The 23,077-nt window shown below is 39.5% G+C and overlaps 1 protein-coding gene across 1 annotated transcript in view; it reads right to left on the bottom strand.

Moving 5' to 3' along the window:
* The window catches only part of CFAP47 (cilia and flagella associated protein 47), a 606,917-nt gene that overhangs the window by 180,972 nt on the left and 402,868 nt on the right, over positions 1-23,077 (bottom strand). Inside the window, exons 46-49 of the mRNA XM_056131098.1 lie at positions 14,797-14,993; positions 11,975-12,118; positions 9,348-9,521; positions 3,373-3,484 (exon numbers count right to left, since the gene is read on the bottom strand). Of these exons, the coding sequence (XP_055987073.1) occupies positions 3,373-3,484; positions 9,348-9,521; positions 11,975-12,118; positions 14,797-14,993 (627 nt within the window). The remainder of the gene's footprint in view (positions 1-3,372; positions 3,485-9,347; positions 9,522-11,974; positions 12,119-14,796; positions 14,994-23,077) is intronic.

The raw sequence follows: 23,077 nt of genomic DNA on the forward strand, positions 1-23,077 counted from the left end.
AGTTATTCTTCCTGTCATTCTGTGTGAACTGGAAGAGAACACAGAGCATAATCTCTTAAACCCTCAGTATCTTCCAGGTGATAACTACAAACACTCACTCCCAGCACAACAAGAACACTAGAAAACCAATGGGGGAAATGTGCAGTAGCCCATCAAAATCAATGAGCGAAAACAGTATCCCTGAAGCCATCAATAACAGTAAATTCTCAGTGTCTTTAGTAACTATATTGGGGGTATTCAATGAGTTCATAAAAACCTTAGCACGGGTTGTCAGCAAAAACAGTATCACTGAAGCCATCAATAACAGTAAATTCTCAGTGTCTTTAGTGACACTATGTTGAGGTATTCAATGAGTTCATAAAAACCTTAACAAGGATTGTCAGCAAAGGGCAGCATGAGAAGAAAGTATGAAAGTCTAAATTATAATCCAATATATAAAAAAATAACAGAAATGAAGAATGAGCTAGGAGATATTAAAAAAGTGAATAGTTGGGCCACAGTCTCTGTAATAAGAGACGGCATAGAGGGTAGGGCATTTTTCTTGCACGAGGCTGAACTAAGTTTGACCCTTGGCATGCCATATGGTCCCCTGGGCCAACCAGAAGTAATTCCTGGTGCAGTCAGGAGTAAGCCCTGAGCACTGTTGGGTATGGGCCCCAAACAAACAAAAGACAATAGAAGTTCTGAATAGGAGAATAACAGAAACTGAGCAAAAGATCAAGGACTCCAAGATGAGTCATCGGAGTGCCTGAAAAACAGGAAGGCAAATATGATGAAGAAACATTAAAGAAACCATCAATAAGAAGTTCCCAGAATTTAGGATTACAGACACTGAGAACCAAAAGGCCTGAAGGGTCCCAGTTAAAATAGACCCAATCAGGAAAACTTAAGATACATTATACTCAAAATGTATAATGAAAAAAAATCCAAAGATAGAGACAGGATATTCAATGCAGCAAGTTCAAAATATACAGGGGAAAGCCTACTAAATGTACCGCATATCTATTAAATGAGACTCAATGAACCAGAAAAATATGAGTATAGTATAAAAACTCAAAGAAATAAACACCTCACGAGGAATACTCTATCCAGCAAGATTCTAATTCAGATTTGAAGGAGCTATACAGAGCTTTATAGACAGGAAATAGCTTACCAAATTCGAAAATTTGAAACCAGTTTTGGAAGAAGCGCTAAAAGAATTCCTGTAATGACAGGAGAAAGTTCCTATTCTGTGGCACTGAGTATGGCACTCACTAATGGTGTATATGGTTTTCTTCTACTAGATTAAGAAAGGTTAAAAATATATAGCAATCCATCATCACAAACTGACTTTTATTGATTTACTTTCTGATAATTCTATTTGCCATTCCATTAAGTTTTATTGGACAAAGTAATATGAAATAAATTTGTGACATAGCTGTCCAGGGGGTTTGCTGGGCAGTGGGAGGGAACCTGGGGATATTGTTGGAGAGAAGGGGACATTGGTGGTGGGACTGGTGTTGGAATGTTGTATGTCTGAAACAACTCTCTTATGATTAACTTTATATATCACGGTTTCTTAATAAACACTTCTTTTAAAAAATATAAATTTAAATATGCATTACCCAGGGCCGGAGTGATAGCATAGCGGGTAGGGTCTTTGCCTTGCATGTGACTAACCCGGGTTCGATTCCTCCACTCCTCTCAGAGAGCCCGGCAAGCTACCAAGAGTATTCAGCCCGCACGGCAAAGCCTGGCAAGCTACCCATGACATATTCAATATGCCAAAAACAGTAACAACAAGTCTCACAATTTGTTGTGAGAGGTTACTGGTGCCCACTCGAGCAAATCGATGAACAATGGGAGGACAGTGCTATAGTGCTATGCATTACCTAAAAATAGCAATATATACTACTTTATTGAACTGCTTAGAATATGCCAACCACAGTTCATAATCTAGCCATCACATACAGGCTTATGGATGACCAAGTGTCTTAAAAGTGACAAAAAGATTTCATAAGATGCTCTCAATGACTTGTGGTGACATCTCAGGTCAAGCACAGAGGTGAGAGGGGCATGTTGGCACTTTCGTCACAGCACACTGGATTACAGTGGCGTTAGCTGGATCAGTGTGCTTACTAATTTGAAAGCACCTTCTGCACCTTTCTTTGGAAAAGTTCTCTGCACCTCCTATGTTTTGTAGAGACTCCTCAAATATTATTTGTTGAAACGAGCAAGGATGTGAGGCTAGTTTTTTCTAACTTCTAAATTGTATCGGTTTACCTACATCTAGTAATTTCCTCAGCAAGATCAAATCACCACGAGGCACTTCATTTTATCCCAGATGACAATTTTTTTGTTTGTTTGTTTGGGGGGAGCACACCCATAAATGTTTGGGTTTTACTACTGTCTCTACACTCGGGATTTACTACTGGTAAATCAAGGGCCATTATGGAATGTCATGAAATTGAACCTGAAATGGCCATGTGCAAGGCAAATACCCACCAGCTGTACGATCACTCTGGCCCCCAAGATGTAGCACTGTAGCACTGTCCTCCCGCTGTTCAATGATTTTCTCAAGCGGGCACCAGTAACATCTCCATTGTGAGACTTGTTGTTACTGTTTTTCGGATATTGAATAAATAGGTCATGGGTAGCTCCAGGCTTTGTTGTATGGGTGGGATACTAGGTAGCTTGCCGGGCTCTCAGAGAGAGATGGAGGAATTGAACCCTGGTAAGCTGTGTGCGAGGCAAATACCCTACCCACTGTGCCATTGCTCTAGCCCGGTCCCCAAGATATGACAAGTTATTCCATTATTGAGCCATAGCACCTCAGTTCTAGCTAGTTACTTTTCTATCACTTGCCATCTCAGTCATTTTCAAAAGCTTGTAGAAGTACCAATCATTCCCATTGCAAATCAGGAAATCCTGCTCAGAACCATCAAGACAATTTGTGTATAGGAATAGTTTATAAAGAACAAAAGAAGAAAACTTCACACATATAAAAGCCTTTAATCTGTTTTGATATATCATCTGTGTGCACATAAATGTTTTTTATGATTTTCCCAAAATGTCTCCTGCCTCATAACTTGCAATGTGTGAAAGTGCTTATCACGACTGTAAATTGTGATATCCTTAACTAAATATTTGCACACTGAGGAATTTGTCCCACAGATCCACTCAAATATATTGCTTGTTACCCTAATTTTATATGAATAAAAGTATGTGAAAAATGTTTGCCCCAGCGCTCGGACTGTTTAGAAAACTAATAACTGAGATGCAAAGCTAAATTTTCCTCTGGATCACTAATTAGTAAAGGAAAAGTACATTGTGTCTGAATTTGTTCTCATCATTTCCATTCTGGTGTGATAGTAATTATAAATGTTTCGTTACCTTTATAGTGACCACGTTTCCAAGGGTTTATGTGTATAACATATGGAACTAAGTTATCAGGTTGTACGGTGATGGCTGGACTTCCCCACACTATTGAAAGATCTGAAGTAACCTAATGAAAACAAATAAAAAATAAAAATTAGAGAATACTTTTATTCACATAAAATTAGGATAATAAGCAAAAACAAAGAAAATACTCCTAAATTAAATTTAAATATTTCTGTTAAAACAATCCATTTTTACATACAAATAAACCAGAAAAATATATGTAATGGAATAAAGTCTGAGACCTATAAAAATAGAACAAAGGAAATGATAATTATTTTCCATTAACTACTCATAGCAAGGTCATTTATACTTAAGAAAATCTGTGTATCTTCTATAAGACATTTAATATACAAAAGTCAAACCATTTAGATAAATCTCTAAATCAATATTGATTTGGAATATGAAGAAAATGTAAATAGCATTTCACTGAAACTCTAGTCAACCTTTTAGCTAACTCTAGTATATTTTTAGCTTACTAAGGGATCATATTGCACAAACCCTAGTATCCAAATATCAATATTGCGCCTCTAAGGATTTGCCTATTATAAACAACAGTAAATGAGTCATATGTATTCTTTTGTGATTCGGAAGGTATATCTTGATCACTTATCACTTAATCACTTAATCCCCGTTATTCATCGATTTATTCGAGCGGGTGGCAGTAACGTCTCCATTCATCCCGGTTGCGTGCTAGCGTAGCCCAATGGTATCTGTTCGTTTTAGGAACATGTAGAGCCTCAAACCGATCATTTAGGGTCTTGACGAAGAAGTCTGACCATCTTATAGGTGGGCATCCACGTGATCTTTTGATGTCTCGTGGAATCCAATCAGTAATGGCTCTAGTCCAGCGGTTGTCTGTAAACCTCATTACATGTCCAGCCCATCTGATTTTTGATGTCTTGGCAAATGAGACAGCGTCCCTGATTCTTGAGCGTTGACGAAGATCAGAACTCCGGATTCTATCTCTCATTTGAGTGAATCGTGATATTCCAAGCATAGTTCTTTCGATTCCTCTTTGAGAGACCCGAATAGCGTTCTCATCCTGTTTTCGTAGGGTCCAGGTCTCTGAGGCATATGTTAATGCAGGAAGAATAGTGGAATCAAAGAGATGTGCTCGTAGCTGGAGGTTCTTTGTCCTTTTAGTTATTTCTTCAATGCTCTTGAAGGCATTCCAAGCCGCTCTCTTCCTCCTGCGCAACTCAGGTGCCAGGTCATTCATCATGTTGATTTCTGGACCTAGGTATATATAACTGTTGCATTCGGAGATGGTGGTTCCGTTGAGAGCGAATGGAGCGTCAGGAACAAGGCTGTTTCTCATAAACATTGTCTTCGTAAGATTCAGCTGTAGTCCGACCTTTCCACATTCACGGTCAAAGTCGTTCAGCATTTGTGCCGCTTGGTTGATGTTTGGTGTTATTAGAACGATGTCATCAGCAAAGCGGAGGTGGTGTAGTTGCCGACCATCTATCTTCACTCCCATGTTTTCCCATTCTAGCCGTCGCATGATGTTCTCAAGGGTGGCACTGAAGAGTTTTGGTGAAATGGTATCACCCTGCCGAACCCCTCTCTTGATATGGATGATTACTTCTTTGTAGAATGGTGAGATCTTGGTAGTGAATCCGCAATAGAGCTCACGAAGGATCCTGATGTATTGAGTTTGTACGCCCTGATTGGCTAGGGCTTCTATGACCGCTTCCGTCTCAACAGAATCAAAGGCCTTCTTTAAATCAATGAACGTTAGACAGAGCGGCATCTTGAACTCCCGAGATACCTCAATGAGCTTGGTTATTGTGTGGATATGGTCGGTGGTGCTGAATCCTTTTCGGAATCCAGCTTGTTCACATGGTTGTCCTTCATCTAGTGTTCTGCTAATCCTATTCAGGATGACTCGAGTGAATAGTTTGTAGATGACAGACAATAGGCAGATTGGGCGATAGTTGCCAATGTCGTGGATGTCTCCTTTCTTGTATAGTAGTACAGTCCTGCTGGTTTTCCATTGGGATGGAACCTTGCATTCAGACAGGTAGCGTGTGAAGAGTCGAGCCAGTGTATTGATGAGTACTGACGGTAAGTTCTTCAGGTGTTCAGGTCTGATCTTGTCTGGGCCAGGTGCTCTTTGTTTCTTTACCGACGAGATGGCATGTTGGATTTCGGAAGGGAGAACATTGGGAACGACATATCCATCATGTGGTATGTGGTATGTGGGCAAGTGGATGTGGCTATTAAAGAGATCTGAGTAGAAGTCATGAATAATCTTCTCCATTGCCCTTCTGGAAGATGTGATAGATCCATCATGATGTCGGAGGGCAGTCATCTTGGTTTTGTAGTTGGTGAAGGACAGGCGGGCATTACGAATGTTTTTTCCAGCTTCTGCTGCATCTACCAGTACTGCTGCTCTCCTGTTTTTGAGGTCATCCTTGATGGCTTCTCTGCACTGTTTTGCCAGTTCGGACGTTTGCTTGTGGTTGCCTGAGGCACGTGCCAAGCCACGTTGGCGAATAAGTTCAAGAGTGTTCAAAGAAAGACGGTTTTTTGTGGTTATCTCTCTCTTGGCATTCCTTGCACAATCATGGAGGTGTTGAATCATTCGATCGTATTCCTCATCAATGTTGTCAATGACGGCATCTTCCCATGTTGCCGCAACAGAGCCAAAGAGTTCCCAGTTGGTGGTTGTTCTGGGACCCCTCTTCTTAAACCTTGCATTCTTTTCTCCTCGTTCTGTGAGGTAGAATTTTGCACGAAGAAGACGGTGGTCTGATCCCGTTTGGAATTTTGGGACAACAGCAACATCGGTTAGGCAAAACCGCCGATTGAATATGATGTGGTCTATTTCATTGTGGAACCGTCCATCTTGATACTTTAATATAATTTTAATTTAATTCCCTCGTGACTAATAATATTGACTCTATTTCATGTGTTTATTATTCATTTACAAGACCCCATTGGAGAATACCTATTCAAACACGTAACACACTTGAAAAACTGTATTTTGTTACTTATACAAAATAAGTATAGTAAGTATAGTAAGTAAGTAAGTAAGGGCTGGTGCGATAGCACAGCGGTAGGGCATTTGCCTTGCACGCAGCCAACATGGCCGACCCGAGTTCGATTCCTCCGCCCCTCTCGGAGAGCCCGGCAAGCTACCGAGAGTATCTCGCCCGCTCGGCAGAGCCTGGCAAGCTCCCTGTGATGTATTCGATATGCCAGACACAATAACAACAAAGTCTCCAATGGAGACGTTACTGGGCCCGCTCCAGCAAATCGATGAACAACGGGAGGGCCAGAGCACCAGAGCACATTTTGTTACTTACTGAGCTGTAAAAAGTCTTTACTAATTCAAAAACAGACTGACTTAATATGAGTTTATTTCTAGACATTGTGTTCATTTCCATTAATTTATATGTCTACCTTATACTAGAACAAAATTTTTTCTAATATCACAGTTGAGAGAGGGCTTCTATTAAATTTTCAATAAGGGATTGTGTGTCAACTGGTTATTTTTCTTATTCCATGAGATCACTTTGGTTGTTCTGCGTCTTCTTAAAAGAAACTATGAAATGCTGTTGAAGATAAATTCCAAATGACTGAAAAGACATTCTATGCTTTGTATCAGAAGAATTAGTATTGTTATGTTGGCTAAATAAATTAAACATATCAAATGAGGAGGACCAAGGACAAAAATTCATAACAAAATCAGGACAAAAAATCATGAATTTTTTCTACATTCCACTACAGTTCACATCAGTAAATGACAAGATGATCTTCTGAAATGGAGCAAACACTCTTGAAATTTATATGGAACAATAAGCCCCCACGAATAGCTAAAGCGATTCTTGGGAAAAAGAAAATGGGAGGAATCAACCTCACTAACTTAAAACTCTACTACAAAGCAGTAATAATTAAAACAGCATGGTACTAGAACAAAGGCAAAGATGTAGACCAATGGAACAGGGCTGAATATACTGACATCTCCCCCCAAGCATATGATCATCTAATCTTCTATAAGGGTACAAGAAAAGTGAAGTGGCGCATGGAAAGCCTGTTTAACAAATTGTGCTGGCACAACTGGACGGCTACATGCAAAAAAGTGGACTCAGATCTCTGACTAACGCCATGTACAAAAATAAGATCAAAATGTTTTAAAGACCTCAACATCAGACCGGAATCCATAAGGTTCATGGAAGACAAAGTTGGCAACCCCCCCCCCCCCCCGTGATATTGAAGCTAATGGTATCTTCAAAGATGTCACACGACTAGCCAAGCAAGTGAAAACAGAGGTAGACAAATGGGACCATCTTAAACTAAGAAGCTTCTGCACCTCAAAAGAAACAGTGACCAAAACACAAAGGCTGCCTACAAAATGATTGGGAAGGATATTTTCCCAATACCCATCTGACAAGGGGTTGATATCAAGTATATACAAGGTATTGGTTGAACTCCACAAGAAGAAAACATCCAACCCCATAAAAAAATGGGCAACAAAATGAACAGAAACTTTCTTAAAGAAGAAATCCAAATGGCTAAAAGGCACACGAGAAAATGCTCTACATCATTAATAATCAGGGAGATGCAGATCAAAACCACAATGAGATATCATTTCACACCACAGAGACTGGCTCACATCTAAAAGAACAAAAGCAACCGGTGCTGGTGCGGATGTGGCGAGAAAGGGACCCTCCTTCACTGCTGGTGGGAATGCCGACTGGTTCAGCCCTTTTGGAAAGCAGTATGGACTATTTTCCAAAAATTAGAAACTGAGCTCCCATTTGACCCAGCAATACCACTTCTGGGAATATATCCCAGAGAGGCAAAAAAAGTATAGTCGAAGTGACATCTGCACTTGTTTGTTCATTGCAGCACTCTTTACAATAGCCAGAATCTGGAAAAAAGCCTGAGTGCCCGAGAACAGATGACTGGTTAAAGAAACTTTGGTACATTTACACAATGGAGTACTATGTAGCTGTTAGAAAAGATGAAGTCATGAAATTTACATACAAGTGGTACTACATGAAAAGTATTATGTTAAGCGAAATGAGTCAGAAAGAAAGGAATAGACATAGAAAGATTGCATTCATCTGGGGAACATAAAGTAACAAAATAGGAGACTAACCCCCAAGAGTGGCCAAGATTAGTACCAGGAGTTTTGCTCCATGGCTTGGAGGCCAGCCACACATGCTAGGGGAAAAAGGAGCTCAGATAGAGAAGGGAGCACCAAATAAAGGGTGTTGGGAGGATCCTCCCAGGATGGGAGAAGCATGCTGAAAGTAGACGATAGAACAGACATGATTGCGACTCAATGCCTCTTTTGCAAACCACAATACCCAAAAGGAGAGAGGGAACAAAAGGGATTGCTCTGCCACAGAGACATGGTGGGATTGGGCGGGATGGGGGGTGAGAGGGATACTGGGACCTGTAGTGGTGGAAAATGGGCACTGGTGGAGGGATGGATACTTGATCATTGTATAACTGAAACCCAAGCACAAAAACTTGTAAGTCTACAACTGTACCATATGGTATTTCACTAATAAAAATTTTTTTAAAAATTTAAAATGTTAAAAATAAAGCAGGGAAAAAAGATGATCTTCTGAAATTTTGAATCTGTGTATAGACATTTCATATTACAATTCAAAAAGCTCCTTCAAAATTTTTGAAAAAAAAGATGTTTTATTATCATCTACAAGATCTTCATGTGAAACTACACATTTCTCAAGTAGATTTTAATGTTCTATGACTATATACTACTTCTTGCATAACTTATTTGATGTTAATTCAACCTTAGAATTAAATAAAATTTGAGACCAGAGAGGCTGATAAAAAGTGGAATTTTAAACATCTCCTTGTGCTACATTTTCTTCAAGTTCAATATGTTTCAATTCTCATATAATTAGTAAGCTTTTGAAATTTAAAAATGCACAATAAAATCTTACCTTATATGTTAAGATGCTTTTGGTATGATTGGGCACCATTATGGTTCTTTTTGTATCAATCCCCACTGGACAGTCCAACGCGATGTTTTCTATTGCCAGAGGTGGTTTTCCAATCCCTCTTATTTGAAAGATATGTTTCATAGTATCTGCTATATTTACTAGAGTAAGTTTCCCCTGTAACAAATCAGCCAAATTTCAGCTCATTAAGAGTTAGTTTTATGTTAAACAACATCTGCTAGTCTATTAATCTTGAATTTGATTAATGAAATGATATTTCAAGCAGGTGTAGGTCACTGACTTTTTCATTTTCTGTGTAAATCCAGCTACTGAATGAAGATGAAACGTTTTTCGAAAAATATTTGATTTCTATTTTCTCTAAAGCATAGGCATTGTCAAATATAACAATTATAGCACTGTAGCACTGTCCTTCCGTTGTTCATCAATTTGCTCTAGCGGGCACCAGTAACGTCTCCATTGTGAGACTTGCTGTTACTGTGTTTAGCATATCGAATTCCTCACAGGGAGCTTGCCAGGCACTGCCGCCCAGGCGGGATACTCTCGGTAGCTTGCCGGGCTCTCTGAGAAGGACGGAGGAATTGAACCCGGGTCGGTCACATGCAAGGCAATTGCCCTACCCGCTCTGCTATATGTATGTTTATGTTTCTGTCAAAGAAATATGTTTAAGAAAATATTTTCTGGGACTACAGGTTCAATTCCTTGTACTACAAGATATCCCAAATACAGCCAGGACCAATCGCCAAACATTGCCTTTTATGATCCAAACAAAGAAACTACAAAACAACAACAACAACAACAACAACAACAAAAAACTCATGAAGTACAAAATTCATTAATGAATAAAAACAAGAGAACAATGATTTTACTTTACTAAAAATTATATATAAAAATAGCCAAATATATATATTTTTTACATAGGGGTACTGCTATTTATTCAACCACTGATTAGCTGACTGAATTGGGCATGAACTCCACCTTACTTTTTTTTCAATTTTATAATTTTATTTATTGAATCATCATGAGAGCAGTTGCAAAGCTTTCGGGTTTAAGTCTTGGTCATAAAATGAAACACCCTACATTCACCAGTGTCCATTCTCCATCCCCAAAAACCACAGTATTCCCCCATCCCACACCCTCCCACTACCTGTGGGGCAGATGATTTCCACATTAATCTCTCTCTACTTTGATTACATTCAATATTTTGACATCAGACCCACCATTATTATTTGGGATTTTACCCAGACACTCAGATCTGCTAAAAAGGCAACAGTAGAAAATTTGTTTTCTATTGCTGGTTATGAATAACATATGATGTCATGTGACTGCAGTAGTGGCTGCGCGATTTTGAAATTCCAAAAATTTTAACAATTAAATCTAGAGGGATTTGTGCCAAAACCTGCTGGGTTCTGAGATTTGTTCCTGAGTCTCTTGGATCATGGCTGTTGGTGGATGGTGGCCACCAAACTGCCTAGGGAGAGCAGATGGAGGGAGAGCACCCTTTCTCCCATGGAATGGCCCGTTGACAGTAACCTACTGCGGGGTCCAGACACATTCCTGCAAAAAACCACAAGTGTTCCGAGATTTGTTACTGAGTCTCTGAGATCATGGCCAATAAGCAGCTTGATCAGGAGCCATAGAGGCCGTTCATGGGCGATGACTCGAGGTCTCATTGGGATGGGGAGAAAAGGGCTGGTTCCACCCCCATCCCATGATGCCCCACATGTCTAGTCACTGTGGGCCCAAATCTGACTGTCCAGTGGCCTCTGGAGGATGACAGCTACCGGGCTGCCAGGGGGAATAGGCCAAGGCACGAAACCTATCCCCATCTGGGGTAGCGCAGTGACAGTAACCAACTGCAGGGTCCAGATGCATTTCTGCCAAAAGCTGTTGGGTTTCAAGATTTGTTTCTGATTCTCTGGGATCATGACCATTAAGCAGTTCAATCAGGAACCAGAGAGGCCATGCCTCCAATTATATAGCTGAGCTGGAGGTGGTTTGTGGGTATGTCTCCCACATACCTAACTTTTGGTCATTTACTTTCTTGGTAAACTTTGCCCCAAGTTTTTAGGGTCTGGACAAAGGCACAGCAGCAATTTTGGGCTATCTGGGAGTCTGAAGGCACCATCAGGCTGCTGATGCACTTGCCTCACAGGTACAGATTGATCTGCTGGCTGCACCATACCCCCTAGCCTGGATATAAATATTACGGCCGACCCTAGTTCGATTCCTCCGCCCCTCTCGGAGAGCCCAGCAAGCTACCGAGAGTATCTCTCCCACAAGGGAAAGCCTGACAAGCTACCCGCGACGTATTCTATTTGCCAAACACAGTAACAAGTCTCATAATGTTACTGGGCCCGCTCGAGCAAATCAATGAACAATGGTAGGGCAGTGACAGTGATAAATATTATAGTCAATAGTGACTTTCAGAGTATTTATCTGTTAAGTTAAAGCATTCATAAAAGTTTCAAGCAGAGTGAACACTAATGATCATATGCATAGCAAATACAATTATTTGGACAAAAGATATATCATAAATTCCATAAGCTAGCATCACATATTGGCTTCTATAATTATTCATATGGGTGGGTGGAGGATCAATGTGCCCATACCAAGATTTCACATTCCAAAATAGGCTTGAATGTAAGAGGATAGCTTGTTTTTTTATTCGGTCCAATATATATAATAGGAGGTCCATAAAACCAATCTCCTTGTATTTCAGCACGGCATTTCCATTCTTTGTTTGTTGTATTAGCCTGAAGTATAAAAATGGTAGAAAATTGTCAGAAGACTGATGTTGATAAAATTAAACTATATACTACATGGCATTTTAAAAATACAATTATACTGATTCTTTACAATATTTGCAATTAATAAGATTATATATTAAAATTTTAATTTTGCCTATTAAGATTCTTTTTAAGATTCAACATTTGTCCCGTCCGCCTTTTTCCCCCTGGGCAGCAAGATGGTGGCTGCCTCGGAACTTTTTGGAAAGCCTGAAACCTCATGGGAAGGGGGGCGTTCCCAACTCATCCTTCACGCCCTACCGAGGACATGAGTTGCTCCCACACGAGCGGCTCTCCGGCATGGCCATGGCTTCAGAAGCACAAAGACTTAATACAGAGCCTGGCAGCTTGTGACAGAAAAATGAATGGACTATGCTTAATTCACGGTACCATGCCTGCCCAGGAGGGAAGGGGTGTCGCTCCCTTCTGCCTTTTTCCCCCTGCACAGCAGGATGGTGGCCACCTCAGAGCTTTTTGGAAAGACAGGTATGAGCCAGCAGTGACGGGGCAACTGAAACCTCATGGGAAGTGGGGTGTTCCCGGCTCATCCTTCACGCCCTACAGAGGTCACGAGGTACCCCCTACGAGTGGTTCTCCGGCACGGCTATGGCTCCAGAGCCACAAAAACCAATCTCGTAATTATCTGGCTCTTGGTAGAAATATCTCCAGGCTTAATAAGTAAAATATCAGAAATCCAAAATCTTGTAGCCGCGACATCATATGGTCCTCATAACTAACTGTAGAAAACAAATTATTTCACAGTGCCTTTTCAGCAGTTCTGATTATGGGGTATAAACTCTAAACAATAATGGTGCATCTTTTGTCGAAATAATAAATGTAATCAAAGTATATAGAGTGTTAAGTAGAATCCATATGCCTCACAGGCATTGGGAGGGCTGGGAGGGGGTTATATTGGCATTCTTGGTGGTGAAAAATAAGTACTGGTGAAGGGAAATGTGTTTGATCATTGAATGACCAAGACTTAAACCTGAAAGCTTTGTAACTTTTCTCACAGTGATTCAATAAATAAATATAAAAAAAATTCAACATTTGAAAATAATATTTGTCAAGAATGTCTAACAGGCCCTGGAGATATAATACAGTGGAAAAGGTTCTTTTTATATATTTTTTATTTTATAAAGTAGTTTACAATATTTGATTACATCTAATATTCAAACACCAAACCCAACACTATTACACCTTTGTTACACCATATTTCGGGTGTTTCCATCCAGAACTCAAATTCCCACACCAAAGCAGAACCGAAATAATATATTTTATATTGTTTGTTATGAAAAACTTCTGAAAATGCTACAAAAATATCCTTAGAGGAAAGAGTGAAGATTGTTATATTTCACCCAGGGACCATTAAGCCCTTCTATAAGGGATCACTAACATGTTGTTAAAGATTGAGCCTTGTGCGATTTTTATATATGTATCTGCAAAAAGAAAAAAATGTATATTTTCCCTCTAAGATTGGTTGCCTTCTATTTTCACACTATCAAATTTGGTACCCTAATCTTGGAGGATAGGTAGGGTGTGTTGTTTGGAGTGGCATTTGAGACAGCCAGGTCCAGGAATAGATTCACTTGTGGGTGATGCTCCAGGAAAGGTGATTGTTTTGCATGCAACTGATCCAGGCTCGATCTCAAGCATCCCATATGGTCCCTGAACAGAGTTAGGAGTGAATCCTATGCACTGCCAGGGGTGGTTCAAAAAAAAGTACCAAAAATATGAAAATAAGGCATGAGGATGACTATATGGTCTCTCAATACCATAGATAATCACTGACCAGTAGTTGAGCTTCGGAGTAACATCTAAAGGAATACTCTTTTGTTTGATTAATTACTGTCATAATAATAAAACGTTTTGGGCATTTCTTTTGTTTGTTTGTTTGTTTGTGGTGATGCTCAGGGTTTACTCCTGGCTCTGCACTCAGAAATCACTCCTGACGGTGCTCGGGTGACCCATATGGAATCGAACCCAATTTGGCAGTGTGCAAGGCAAACGCCCTCTGCACTGTTTATCTCCCCTGCCCCAATAAAATGTTTTTGAAATTACACTTCTACACATAATTAGGGGGTGATAGAAAGTATTCTGACTACTCAAAAAGCAGACCTTACATATCACTTTGAAGCATTTGTGCTTTTAGCTGACTTGTTTGTCTTTAGTAATTAAAGATACAAACAGAACCATTTTTTCAGTCTCATATATAATTATATAATTATATAACTTTCTTATATGCGGTGTTATCACTTCAATTAAGAGATTGCTAATCTACATCCAATCATGTTCTTAGCCAATCAGTTTTTATGTGCTTATCCTAAGCAAATGTTAAGATCACAACAGAATTTGAAACAGAGTAATCTGAGGAACTTTTCTTAGTTGGGCCAGAAGGAAAGACTTTCAAATAGTACTTTGATAATAAGGTAAGGAACTTGGAGTAATTTTTAAGCAAAGAGATTCAGCAGAAGTGATTCATGAGGTGAGTAATACAATAACATTCACATTTAGGAATAAAATTGACACCAATTTGAAGACACAAATGGTTCACACAATGCAATTAGAAATTGGTAATTGTTCAAGATAAGATTTTAAAAAATCTCAAGTGCAATAGTAGCAAGTAGTGGGATTGAAGAACTTACGATTGGAATATGCTGGGTGAGGGCTTTAAATGCACGTGTTATAAACTCAAATCTACCTTCGACCCATTGTTCATCCACAACACCTTCAATCAGATAGAAACGTACATCATACTTTGATTTTAACAAAACTTTACATGGGTAGCGTCCAGATTCGAGAGGAAAAAATCGTAAAGGAACTGCAATAGATGCATCTGGTTCTAGAAAAATAAATAAAAAACAGTTTAATTATTTGGCATAAATCCTAAAATTCTCTCTCTCTCTCTATAGTTTGGAAAATCAGTCTTGAATACTACTCTATTTATTTGATCGTACTGTCTAAGAGAAACAGGATTGTACAAGGTATTATTAAGCTGATACACTACCCTGTCCAGGACATAGCACAAGAGCTTACGTATCAATATTAGAAGAGAACCTACGCAGTTGTAGGAAGGTCTGCTCCACGAAATATTCAAGGAGACAGTGAAAAAATACCACTATTTAATAGCTGTACTAATAGGAGTATCTCTTTCTTGTTAAAGGAACTCGCTTACTGGGATCAAGAGGCAGGGAAAGAAAAGTGGCTGAAATTAGATACATGGAATAACTGCCTCACACATTTTTTATGGTGCTTGGACTCACTGAGATAAAAATAATATGAAATCTGACTAGAAATGAAATTTTGTTTCCATCACCGGCTGTGCTCTAGCCTTACTCTAGGCTCAGTGTTAAGGGATCACTCCTGGTGGGGGATACTTGATATCAGGGATTGAACCCATGTCAGCTGCAGGCAAGGTAAGTGCCTTATCTATCATTGTACCATTGCTCAGGCCCCACAAATGGAAATTTTTTCAAGGTAATTAAGGGAAATAAAAAGATTCATGTTCAATTAACACTTCCATAGCACGGTGCTATAACATTAACCTAATGTCAATTTTTTATGTTAGGCAGTTTATCTATTCTGTTTTTACTTCCTGTTGCTTTGAAGATTACCATTTTGTACTTCTCCATGAAATGAGAAAATAATTATAAAAGTTCCTCAGTCCTGGGAGAAGGAAGGAAAAAATGGAGGTGGGGGGAGGGCTGGTACCGATGAGAAGCAACAGAGCCAGGTCAGCGGATTCAAGTGCAAAGGTGGAATTAAAGAATTACAAACCATAGAGTCAACAACATTAAAATCAAGAGACCCAAACTTTAAAAACTTTACTTAGAAAGATGCATATCAAGAAGGCAGGCGTGGGGACCAGAGCAATAGCACAGTGGGTAGGGTGTTTGCCTTGCATGCGGTTAACCTGGGTTCGATTCCTGGCATTCCAAATGGTCTCCCCAGCACTGCCAGTAGTAATTCTTGAGTGCAGAGCAAGGAGTAACCCCTGACCATCGCTGGTTGTGACCCAAAAAACAAAAAAAATAAAGGCAGGCCTATGGGAGGAACCTGGGAATATTGATGGAGGGAAGCTGACACTGGTAATGGGATAAGTGTTGCGATATTATATTTATAAAACTCAGCTATGAATAACTTTGAAAATAATGACGCTTAAGTAATTTTTAAGAAATTCTTAGCACTAGGCCATTCAATTCTCAGCATCACATATTGTCCCCCAGCACCACCAGAAGTGATCTCTGTGAACAGCCAAGTGTGGCCTCAAAACCAAAGGTAAGATACAGTATAAGACTATAATGCAGATATCACTGAGAATGGCCAAATATTTAAGGATTCAACTAGTGATAAAAAGTATTTAGAAGGTTAATTCTATGCCAAGAAAATGAGTCACTTCTGCAAGAACATTAACTGTTTCTAAATAATTTTTAGAACAAATTTAGGGTTTGTATAAGGGGAGACTAACACCCAAGGATAGTAGAGATAATGGCCGAGCCAGGAGGATCACTTCATGGCTTGAACGCTGGCCTCACATGCTGAGGGAAAAGGTGACTCAGATAAAGAAGGAACCACAAAGTAAATGATGCTTTGGGGGCCCACTCAGGATGAGAGATGTGTCCTGAAAGTAGACTATGGACCAAACATGATGGCCACTTAGAACCTGTATTGTGAACTCGTATTGTAGCACCCAAAAGGAGAGGGGGAGAGAGAGAGAGAGAGAAAGAGAGAGAGAGAGAGAGAGAGAATGTGCATGTCACAGGGGGGGTTGGGGGTGGCAGAAGGGATACTGGGAACAATTGTGGTGAAGAATGGGTGCTGGTGGAGGGATGGGTACTCGATCATTGTGGGGCTTAAACGTAATCAGGAAAGTTTGTAAATCTGTAACTGTATCTCACGATGATTCATTTAAAAATTTTTAAAAATTCGTGTTTGCACGTGTGTGCTCCACATTATATGTAATGTGTTATATAACATAATATATATATGAATCACATAGCACATGTATGTTTCATATACTTTCTGTCGTGTCACATATAATGCTATATACTGACAATGAATTTCATGTGAGATCTATATTATATCTAACCAAAATTAAAGATTCCCAGTTGGTCTAACAAAAGAGGGGCTGACAGAATGTAGTTATTTTTATTCCATCCTATTCAAATACAAATCTAATTTTAGAATAAATTTTTTCCTGTCATAAAGGACTCCAGGCACATTTTATCATCAGTTGTTCATTGATTACTTTAATTCTGAAAGAAATATTTGAGTCATGGCAACATCATTAGAACAAATCAGGGAAGATAATTTTTGATCAAAATTTGTTGCATTCTTAACAGGAATAAAGAAACCTCATTTCTCTCTTGCATGAATAGACTGAAATTAAAATATTGAGATTAGGTTATTTAAATAAAATTATACTACTTCGAATATGAACTTCAAATAACTCAACAGTAATTATTATTTTCATCAAAGAATAGCTAGCCATTTAATCACAAATAATAATCAAAATGAATAAGCTGAAGTAAAAGGGTTTGTCAAAAGCTTTTTGTTATATGCATTTCCTTTACCCTAAAAATATTCATTTCCTATTGATGTTGAGTCTGAAAGTGAAAGCCAAGGGCATTTTTAAGTATATATCTTCCAACTCATGAAACGTTCATGAGCTCAGACCCTAAGGAATGCAGAGTGCCAGCTCTTTTGCCACAGATGTCCAAAAATAAACCTATCAGAGGAGAGAAATTCATGGAAATAACGGTTTTGTTTATGAATATACATTAATAAAACAACATGCATAGGCCAGGGAGATAGCACAGTGGTCAAGGGCACATGCTGGGTATGAAACAGGACCAGACTTTGAAACTCAGCAACACATGCCGCCCTGACCACCCCCGCCAAGAACCATGGGGTATAGTTCTGGAGGTCTCTAAATACTACTAGAGTGGTGCTACAGCGAGACACAGGGCTTGAACAGCTCTGCATCTTCGGGTCCTAGCATTGAACCATCAAGTCCAGTTGGTTGAGTATCATCACCAGTGGTCTTTGGGTCCGCGAAGTACTGCTTAGCAAGGCATCCTCCTCCCCCACACCTAGCAAAAAATCTAAACAAAACAAAACAAAACAAAACAAAACGGAACAAAACCCAAATAGCATTTGCTTTTTCTTTAAAATCTGAATTTAATTGACTCGTGTCAGAAACATAGACAGTATGACCATATGACTAGAAGTTATTCCTGAATTAAGCAGTTCTTCTATTTCTCCTAGATGTGAAATACTAAAGGCAAAAACTACTTTGAGTTTTAGAATTTCGAAAAGTTTACTGGATTCCTTGTGCCATCATCCCATCATTACCTTTTAGGAGCATATTATCTCAAAATCTTTTCCAATGTGCACAATGTAGATCCTTTACAAACTCTGCCATGTCTCCTTGGCATTATTGGAGATGGAACAGGACCTAGGAATCATCCCCAGTAATTCTCTGCCTGGCAATGTTGTAAAGTTCACTGCAAGGCCAGTGATGTGATGCACGTTGGGCATAGCAGTGCTAAAGGTTACTAGACCTACTCCAGGCATTGCTCAGGAACCACCAGAGCTATAAGTGGGGCTAGGGAGTCACCTGGTACTGGAGATTGTGCTCCTGCCCTTTGAATTACCTCCCAGCCCCTTTTTAGCATTTAGTCATCCCAATAGGGCAATGGTTTTCTGGAGAACTATGATTTTCTCCACACAGGTTTTGTCTAGTCACACAAGGGTATTTACCTCTCATATGAATAAAGCAAGATATCTGATGTAGCCTTCAGAAAACAATGCCAATATTGATGAAAATTATTTATTTCTTTGCACTTTTGTTGCAATAATTGCTAAGTGGATTCTATACCAACTCCTGCATATCCCTAGAACAACTGAGCCCGAATTCCTTATAGAAAATGCTCACCAATACTTCCTGTATCTGTTTCTCTTTATTGTCTATAGCTCTCCTATTCCTACCTAGGGCCAATGGCTACTGGTATCACTTCTCAAATTACTTGCTCTTAACACGTGAACTCAGAATTTGCTGCAGGAGACACCCAAAACCATTTATATCTTGAAACCCAGGAAAGTTTCTTGTCCTAGACCATGCATTCTAGGGTCTTTCTCAAATTTTCTCTGGCACCATCACCCTGTATGTGCAAGGCAATGTCTGCTTGGCCCAGTGGGGCTTCCCAGCCTTCCAAATTTCAAGTTTATGGGAGGCCATCATTGACATTACAAACTGTTTTGACCTCCCATTTCCAGTGCTTACATGGGATTCTTCCCTGCTCTTACTAGGATTTAAATTTAAGTAAAAGGAGGCCATTAAGAGGAAGATGCCATGGAAAGTATCATGCTAAGTGAAATGGATCAGAAAGAGAGGGACAGACATAGAAAGATTGCATTCATCTGGGGAACATAAAGTAACAAAATAGGAGACTAACACCCAAGAATAGTCGAGATAAGTACCAGGAGGTTTACTCCATGGCTTGGAGGCCAGACACACATGCTAGGGGAAAAGACAGCTCAGATAGAGAAGGGAGCACCAAATAAAGGGTGTTAGGAGGATCCTCCAGGATGGGAGAAGCATGCTGAAAGTAGACTATAGACCAAACATGATTGCCACTCAATGCCTCTTTTGCAAACCACAGCACCCAAAAGGAGAGAAGGAGAGAGAGAACAAAAGGGAATGCCATGCCACAGAGGCAGGGTGGGACCGGGGGGATGGGGGTGGGAGAGATACTGGGATCCATGGTTGTGGAAAATGAACACTGATGGAGGGATGGGTACTTGATCATTGTATAATTGAAACTCAAGCACAAAAATTTGTAAGTCTACAACTGTACCTCATGGTGTTTCACTAGTAAACATTAAAAAAAGAGGAAGATGTGAACCAAGATTTGATATATATCCACCTTGTATACACAGGTGACCCTACAGTACATGTTAGAGTTAAAATAAGGAAGAAGATACAGCAGACAACTGGCCAGATGCTAGCTCCTATGCTTCAAATACCAGAGTTTTGGATATATAGTATATATAGTATACATATATAGTATATATAGTATACAACTGCCATTTGTACCATTGTCCTGAGTATCACAAACGTATGGAACAATATAGACACACTATATCTAAATAATACTCCAGCTGAAATTAGAATGTATAAAAGAAATTACCTTGGAGTTGATCTGGTTGAAATACTATGAGAAGCTAGAAACTCTCCGTCACTTCCAAACCTCCTTATCAATAAAACAAAGTACTTAAAAAGAGAACTACATTATCTATCTAGTAGAAAATAATTTGACTTGTCTCAGGTTTGTTTCCGACTTAATATTTTATGATTTTATCAAGGCACATCAAAATATGGATGAGACAAAGTAATTAGAAAATTTGTCTTTATTTTCTCTGGTTAATTTTTAAGTATAGTATCACTAAACAAGAATCTAAAGCTCTTAATTCATTAAATAATCAAGAGCATGATTATAATAGAAATTCATTTATATAACCTATAATATTTATTTGTTGCATGTTCATATATGAATATTTTCAGAGAATTTTTGCCTATTAGTTTCTCACACTTATCTACTACTTGAAAAGTTTAGTGTAAATATTATTCTTTTATAATACGAGTGGAAAAAAGAAAATAACATGCTAGCTGGGATGGTCACCATTTTAGTTATTTTATTATGTGTCTATTAAGCACATAAGCATCTGCTCACAAATATGCCGGTAAAGTGACAGATTTATTATGTACTAATGATTGCTCATTACTGCTTATTTAAAACAAGAAACATAAAATGTGGCCAGAGGCTTTTTATAAAAAGAAAAGGAAATCAGCAACTAAAAGTTTTAAAGTGTGCTCAATTTACTTCATAAAGAAAAGTTCTTTGTTTAAGTGCAGTTTACTGCCCTCCACTCAGAAAATTATGAAATAGCCTATTGAATGTCCTTATAAAATTCAATAAAATATCAATAACTTTCATAATAAAGGGCTATGTGAATCATTTAAATGTTAAAATACTGATTGAAATCCTCTAATAAGCTAAACTATGTTTGCTTCGGCATCACCATGAAGGACTAAAGGAGTAGATACTATTAAAGGAGGAAATGAAAAAGTTATGGGATGAAATTGAGCACAGAAAGGGTGAGTGTACAGAAGTTTTTTCTAGTCAGCCTGGAGACCGAGAAAGACTCCCAGCCCAGTTCATCTATTCTAACCCTTTGCAACTGCAAATTCTGCAAGAAGAATCCAGGCCAGCTGCAGCGAAGGTCCATGGGACCTAAATTCTTAAAAGTTATTTGATCTCTTTCTTTGCATTTCAACTGCCGCACATATGGTTCCTGCTCAGATCATGATCTCAGAGTTAAAAAAAAATCAGCATCTCTCTTCAGCCAGGATGTAAAATAATCATCATACGTTCATCAGAGACAAAAGTTCTGTTGATTTGCAAATGACACTATGATGTCATTTTTCTTCAATTGACTATCATAATGGTCAACAGACCCGAGTTTGCAGTGGCAAGGCAAGGGGAAGGGGTGTCACGGAGTATGGGGGTTAAACTCAGAACAAGTTTTCTTCTTCTTCCATGCAGTGATGACATTGTATTGAACAGAGAGCTAGGGACAGATAGCGGAAAGGACAAAGAAATGAAGGAAGATGGAAGGAAGAGAAAAGTAAAATAGGAAAAGAGAAAAAAGAAAAAGAGAAAAAGAAATAGGAATCAAGCAAGAAAAAAGGGCAGTCTGAAGAATATTATGCACCTTGAAAGCATGTGACCTTTGATCTACACCCAACTTCAAATGACTGAGAGCAACAGGACTTCTCTCCCCAAGAGGTTTAGTAAGATTTTGCAAGTAGAATGGACTGATATGCAGGAGCTGGAGTGATAGCACAGGTATTTGCCTTGCACACGGCCGACCTGGATTCGATTCCCAGCATCCCAAATGGGCCCCCGAGCACTGCCAGGAGTAATTCCTGAGTGCATGAGCCAGGAGAAACCCCTGTGCAACGCCAGGTGTGACTCAAAAAGCAAAATAAAAAAAATAGACTGGTATGCAGCTCCCTGTCAAATTTGTCCATCCTTCCAGGAGACCTTAAGCAGGTCTTCTTAAACTCTTTCTATTCATGACCCCTTTTCATAGAAAAATGAAACTGAAGCAAACACTTCCAGAAACACATCTAATTCAACAGTCAATTTGGAACCTTTTTGAACCCTTTAGTGTTGCCATTTTGCCATTTAAAAAAAAAATTGGCGCACTCCCCTCCACTTCCCCACATGCCCAATTCAGTTACATAACTCCATATGGTGTTTCCACCAAAATTTAAGAAGCTAAGCCCTAAAGCACAGGAAAAAGACCATCGACATAAAAATATCTTTATCAGTAAATTTTAAGAATGGTCAATTAGGGCCCGCAGTGATGAGACATTTTGGGCCTCACAGTATGGGGGTGGAGCCTGTCCTGTCTTCCCCAACCCAAAGAGACCCCAAGTCATCGCACAAGAACGGCCTCTCTGGCTTCTGGTCAAGCTGCTTAACGGCCATGATCCCAGAGACTCAGAAACAAATCTCGAAACCCAGTGGCTTTTGGCAGAAATGTGTCCAGACCCCACAGTAGGTCACTGTCGCCGGACCACCCCATGGGGAAAGGGTGCTGTCACTCCGCCTGCTCCCCATTGTTGGCTTGGTGGCTGCCATCCTCCAGAGGCCATTGGACAATCAGGTTTGGGCCCGCAGTGATGAGACATGTTGGGCCTCACGGGATGGGGGTGGAGCGGGTCCTGTCCTCCCCACCCCAACGAGACCCCAAGTCATCGCCCATGAATGGCCTCTCTGGCTCCTGATCAAGCTGCTTAACGGCCATGATATCAGAGACTCAGAAACAAATCTTGAAACCCAGAGGCTTTTGGCA

Source organism: Sorex fumeus, unplaced genomic scaffold (assembly GCF_029834395.1).
Source record: "Sorex fumeus unplaced genomic scaffold, SorFum_2.1 ptg000086l, whole genome shotgun sequence".
In the NCBI taxonomy this organism is placed as follows: Eukaryota; Metazoa; Chordata; class Mammalia; order Eulipotyphla; family Soricidae; genus Sorex; species Sorex fumeus.